Source organism: Phoca vitulina, unplaced genomic scaffold, assembly GCF_004348235.1.
Source record: "Phoca vitulina isolate PV1807 unplaced genomic scaffold, GSC_HSeal_1.0 scaffold8, whole genome shotgun sequence".
Taxonomy (NCBI): Eukaryota; Metazoa; Chordata; class Mammalia; order Carnivora; family Phocidae; genus Phoca; species Phoca vitulina.
The window spans coordinates 47,496,198-47,502,668 of record NW_022589711.1 but is presented as its reverse complement, the minus strand read 5'-3'; the positions used below and the strand labels follow the sequence as shown (position 1 = coordinate 47,502,668).

General features: G+C 38.3%; 1 protein-coding gene across 7 annotated transcripts in view; it reads left to right on the top strand.

The window, feature by feature from the left end:
* Positions 1 to 6,471, top strand: part of LRCH3 (leucine rich repeats and calponin homology domain containing 3) — a 118,475-nt gene that overhangs the window by 103,016 nt on the left and 8,988 nt on the right. For all 7 annotated transcript variants that reach the window (XM_032406759.1, XM_032406763.1, XM_032406762.1 and 4 more), the window contains one exon: positions 5,707 to 5,784. In XM_032406759.1, coding sequence (XP_032262650.1) covers positions 5,707 to 5,784 — 78 coding nt within the window. The remainder of the gene's footprint in view (positions 1 to 5,706; positions 5,785 to 6,471) is intronic.

Sequence of the window (6,471 nt, the reverse complement as noted above, 5' to 3'; positions counted from 1 at the left end):
CACACACACACACACAATATAATCAAGCTTACACACACACACACACACACACCCAGAATATAATCAAGCTTACACACACACACACACACCCAGAATATAATCAAGCTTCCCAAGGATGCTGTTCATTTGTAACATGCTTAAAACATTGTCTAACCTCCCAAGGATGCTATTCATTTGTAAGCTTAAAACATTGTCTAAACTTTCAAAAGGTTTGACCTCATCTCATTTTCTGGTCATTCGTTATTATTTAGCAGGCACTTCCTGTTACAAATTCTTTACTCAAATTGCAGTTGTATCTAGGCCTATAGATGCCCACTTCTGGACATTCAGCTTGCTGCCTGTCTAATACGAATCATTTATCCCTCCCAAGGACCTTGTATTCTTCTAATTATAAAAGCTGCTTTGTTACCAAAGTCCCAACGGGGATGATGTGGCCGTATCCCCTCAGGCACACCCACAAATAGAGGGTTGCATTTGCTTCTAAGGAAAATTGGTAGCCACTTTTTATTTAGTGACCTCTGACAACAGGCCTTCAGTTTCGTGTAGGAGAGGCAGAGAGGAACAGTATCCCTACCAAAGTCAGCTGGGCTCCCAGAGACTGGAAGGACTTGGTCCTGGTCCTAAAGGTGGTGATTAAGAGAATAGGAATTGATGTACTATTTGGCAACACCAGTAAGGAAAGGGTTTATTCGTACTTTGCATTCTTCCCCGTTTCTGTCAACTGAGTTCAAGGGGAAAAAATTGTTTTAATGATTTGAAAAAAGGACAAATCTGTCATTTTTCATTTCCAGAGGGAATACATGGGAAGTAGCAAACAGCTAATGTACAAAGTGGAATTTGAGAGTGAGGGTGACTGAGGTTCTTTACATTGATTACCAGAAAACAGTGCCTTCCATGTAAGAATGTAAAATATCTATAGGAAAAATAAAACTATTTTACAAATACTTAACTGCCTAAAGAAATGAAACACGTGGATCTTCTTGTTAGTCAAAGAAATACGGGTATAACATGAGATGAGAGAATTTAAAACTTGCTAGTGAAGTCAACAACAAAACTTAACTCATCCAGTGCCAGGCATTCGGCCAGGACAAAAGGTATAAGATGAGTTACAAGTGGTCCAATCTCTCAAGAACATTAATTTCTCTTTTAAAAACCAAAAAACAAAAGAAGTCTTTCTTTTTTTTTTTTTCAAGATTTTATTTATTTATTTGACAGAGAGAGACAGTGAGAGAGGGAACACAAGCAGGGGGAGAGAGGGAGAAGCAGGCTTCCTGCCAAGCAGGGAGCCCGGTGTGGGGCTTGATCCCGGGATCCTGGGATCGTGACCTGAGCCAAAGGCAGACGCTTAATGACTGAGCCACCCAGGCACCCCAAAAGAAGTCTTTCATGAAATATCTTTGACATTTAAAAGCAAGTAGGCCTATTAAGGGGCTCCTGGCTGGCTCAGTCAGTAGAGCGTGCAACTCTTGATCTCCGGATAATGAGTTCAAGCCCCACACTGGGTATTGAGAGTACTTTAAAAACAACAACAACAACACTCAAGTAGGCCTATTAAATAAAACTGTTTAAGAGAGAATTTTTTTTATTAATAAGTGACCTATAAAGTTAAGAGAAACACAAATACTAACACTTCCCAAATTATAACATTTGGGGGTAGAAAACAAGTGGACTTTGAGTCAACCAGTTGAAAATTGTTCAGCATTTTAATTAAAAGCAAAAACAAACAAAAAAAAACAGACCAAAAAACCCTACTTTGAAATTGTGATAGTGATTTTATAAATAAGCCAATATTGTGTTAATGGGGTTTCTGTTCTAGTACTCGATTTCAGTATAAATATTTACATCTACTTTTCTTCCTATGGATTGCCTTCCTTTGTATTAGGCTATATTGCTTCCTTTATTTTGTTCTTCTGACCATACAGAGAGCTTTGTAACTTACTTTCTTAGTAGAAGTTTTTTTGTAAGGAGAATATAAAATTAAAGCCACATACAAATGAAAAACCATAGCAGTTTCTTTATGGCTGCATTAAAGCATGATTTATTGTAATTCTTTGAAAAGTGGCTAATTACAACTCTGAGTATATAACTTAAAAAAGCACTTTCTTGATATATTGTAAGAACCAGGATTTCTTCCCCCAATTCAAAAAAAAATGACCCCTCATTATAAGGGGAGGTCTTATGTCCAAGTATTTCAAAAGAAATGCAGAAAGTCATGTGTGTTTGCAAATAATAGGTTATAATTCATCTTTCTTTGTTATTTTGGGAGGGTCAGTGATGTTTGATAAACTGCTGTTTGGTTTAATAGTCATAGGTGTTGTGTAGTACAGTTCACATTCTTAGAAATGTACCAGTGAATCATATCAAAAATCACTAAAAATATTGTAATATGACAACTCACTGAATAAACCATATCACCAAGGTACATGACCTGAAAAACTTCTGAATCATTTCAAGTTTCAGAATAGTGGGAAATTGTTTATTTCTTGTTCCTTTTGATATAGATTATGCTCTTGTTGAAATTACTTTGTTCTCCAAAACCTGCATAAGATTTCTTATTCAGATCAGGCTGTACATTAAAGAGCTAGAAAGGCTAGAACACAGCTCTCCAAAACCATATGGTATGTCATCCAAACTTCTGGAAAAGCTTTTGGGGTTAGCAGGTTCTGTGAGACTTGACTTAAGGCAAAATCATGAGTTCTTCTGCACTCCAGAGTGATAAGGTATCTATAGCGTGGGTCCTTTGGACTAGCCATTCTGTTGGACACATTTGTAACCTGGGATTAAGCATTCCTAGGGCTCTTTGGGCTCCATGAAGTCCCTAATTTGCGTGCATGTGTATTCTTCTCCAGAGTAGATTCACAAACTTTCACCAGACTGTAAGGCGTTTGATCCCATTTATGAAATACTGTTCTGCGTCCCTGGAATTTGGATAAATGCTAAAGGAAGAAATGACTGGGGAGAGAGCTGATTGTTCCTCCTTCCTCTTCATCTTCATCAGTCAGAACCCTGCTGTCTAAGGGGAAATCTCAAAGGACATTTTCTCTTTGGCTGCCCCCCCCCCCCACATCCCCACTCCCAGCAAACACAGAGGCATCTTTTATGTCTTGGGGTGCTAGTAGCCTTCATGGAGGTAATGTTGAGTTGGTTTCCATGATCACTGTTCTGAGCCTTTTCTTTTTTTTCTGAGATGGGGGTGATTCCTGGACCAGTTTTAACTTAGCAACATGAATTCCATCCTTTTAGCCTTTCTTTTGCATAGAAACCAAGTTGTTCTTCTTCATATGTAGTCAGACCTATTTCACTCTCCCCTCCCATGGATGTTGGCATCTGAATGGTGGAATTTCCGAAATTCAGGGGTTTTTCTTTTGTAGACTGAAATTCCCAGTCCCTTTCTTTTGCTGAAGTCCATGGTGCCCTTTTCACACACCCCCAGCCTTCCCTCCCAAACTCAGATCAACATACTAGTTTGCTTATTAGCTAAGGTCCTTTGGTAATAAGAGAAGCTAGTTACATGGTTTCTGTGTCCATTTTTACAGGCAGAAAGGGAAACTGGTATAGGGAGAGGGAATTTCTAGCCAATGAAAAATTCTCCTAAGTACAAAGCAGTTGTCTTATGTTTATTTGCCCAACTTCCCTTAAAGTTAAGCCCTTGTCCTAATAGCTTTCACCACAGTGACTTTTCCTTTGTGCCTCAGTTTACCTTACGTCTCCCTCTTTAGCCAGGAATTGAGAAGACCACAGCATCGCTGGTGCAGTGAACACCCTGCTCTTTCACATGTAAAAAGGTTGGAAGCGAAGGAGCCCAGCTCCAGTGTGAGTTAGCCAGTGTGAACCGCCATGGTGGTTTTTCTCCTGTTAAGTAGATCATGAGTCTACCATTTCTGTTTCACTCTCTTCTAAAAAAACAGAAAATAAAAAAACTTTCTTACCTCAATGATGAACAGCTTGGCAGAGGGTGCTCTCTTAGAAACCTAATTCCTGTCCTCTTTCTGGACCTTTTTGAGTTTTTCAATTTGAAATTTAAAACTTATTATTGGAGTGCCTGGCTGGCTCGGTCAGTGGAGCATGCAACTCTTGATCTCACTGTTGTGAGTTTAAGCCCCACGCTGGGTGTAGAGATTACCTAAAAATAAAATCTTTAAAAAATTTTTTGTAAATTTATTTTCACTTAAACTTTTTTTTAAAGATTTGTTTATTTTAGAGAGAGAGGGCGTGCGAAAGCAGGGCAGGGAGGAGGGGCAAAGGGAGAGGGAGAGAGAATCTCAAGCAGACTGCCTTCTGGGTGCGGAGCCGATGCAGGGCTTCATATGACCCTGAGATCATGACCTGAGCCAATCAGGAGTCGCACACTTAACCGCCTGAGCCACCCAGATGCCCCTTAAAAAAATTTTTTTTATTATTATTATTTTCCTTTCATCCCACCTTTTTATTTTATTTTTTTTAAGATTTTTGTTTATTTATTATTTGACAGAGACACAGCGAGAGAGGGAACACAAGCAGGGGGAGTGGGAGAGGGAGAAGCAGGCTTCCCGCTGAGCAGGGAGCCCGATGCGGGGCTCGATCCTAGGACCCTGGGATCATGACCTGAGCCGAAGGCAGCTGCTTAACGACTGAGCCACCCAGGCGCCCCCCACCTTTTTATTTTTTATAATAAACACAGTCCTAGCCCCTGCTACCTTTCTCAGGCCGAGATTATAGTTCCTCAAACACTATTATATATTTATTTATCTCATTTCCCCTCCTCTCGTGATGGAGTATCATATTCCATCTTTGAAGAAAACCCAGGTAAAACCTTTGTTTTCTAGAGGTGGTGCAGGCTTCCATCTGCTTACCTGTGTAAAATCTCTAAGGCAGAGTTCGTGCAGACATTCTGCTTCCATGCCTGATGCTTAAACATACTGGAAACCAGCCACGAAATTGAACACTTGAATTTGTTAATCATTCTGGGAAATGGAATTCATATTTCTTCCTTACATTATAACCCATACATAACCCACTAGGTGAAAAACCTTTTCACTTTAGGTCATGTGATACAACTCTGTTGTTAGCAAAAGACCTTTTCAGAAAAACAAGCTAGTTTACTAATTAGAAGTTAGGGAAATTTCCTGCAGGAGATTTGCACCCTTTGGAAAACAGGTTCTTTAATCCAGTCTTTTAAAATTCCAATGTTTAAAAACATTTCAGTATTACCACTGAGTAGAGAGACATGATGCATCGGTAGTATATTTATGAGCAGAAGCTGTTGATTTTTTTTTTTTTAATTATCTTCTTTAGTAAAGATTGCAAGGAAATGAACTAAAGTGTTGACTGTGATTATATTTGAATGATAGGACTGTGGGTAATTTCTTTCCTATCATTACAAATTTTCTTCAGTGTATATTGTTTTAAATGGATAGAAAAATTTAAACAACTATTTCTGTAAAATTTCTCTGTATTTTGCACTTGCCTTACAAAAATCAAAGTAAATTGTCTAAAAGTAAATTGTAAATAAAGTTTTACTGGAATACCTATTTGCTTATATATTGTCTGTGGTTGCCTTGAAGCTCTTAGCAGATCACATGTGGCCCTAAAGACTAACATATTTATTATCTGATCCTCTAGGAAAAAGTTTGTTGACCCTGTGGCCTAGAATGTTGAATTTACAAAGCAGTTGGCAAGAGTATTTTTAAACTTTGGTAGTAACACCACATTTTCCTTCCTTTGTAGCCTAAATTAACAATGGCAAAATGCAGGCGGAATGTGGAGAATTTCCTGGAAGCTTGCAGAAAAATTGGTGTACCTCAGGTAATAAATTTATCATTTCTTATATTGCCTAAATAGGCTTGGGTATTATTTTTCTAAAATTTTTCAGATGTACGAGTATCTGAAACCTTACAGGACTGGCTTTAAGCGAAGTTGGTATAATTACTAACACGGTGTTGTGTTACTAGCGTCAGTCAGTGTACTTCTGAGCAGTTTTCCTTAATTATTTCCAAGGACCAAGCAAAGAAGTAATACACATATAAATTTAAATATATTATAATACTTAAAGCTAAGTAATCACTAGTTATGTGGACATTTTCCTAAACATTCCTACTTGCTGTTTGACTCGTATATATCTTCATACGTAAGAGTCTGGGCTTCAAAATGAGTGCATCTCAGACTGAGAATGCTTCCTTCGGTTTCAGGTTTTTTAACATTTACTTTAATACTTTTTAAAAATGTTTATTTTGAAATAATTTAGGCTTAAAAAAATGTTGTAAAAATAGCACAGATCTCTAATAGTAACTCCCTGTGCCACTGTGTACACTTGACCCTGGTTCCGGTACTGCTAACATCATCTACGTAAACATAGTGTGTCATCCAAACTGACCAGCACTGGGACAGTGCTGTTAACTAGATCACAGACTGCGCTCAGATTTCACTAGTTTTTCTACTAAGCTCTAATACTTTGGAATTTAGCACACAAGAGGCCATTTCTAGGCATTTGTC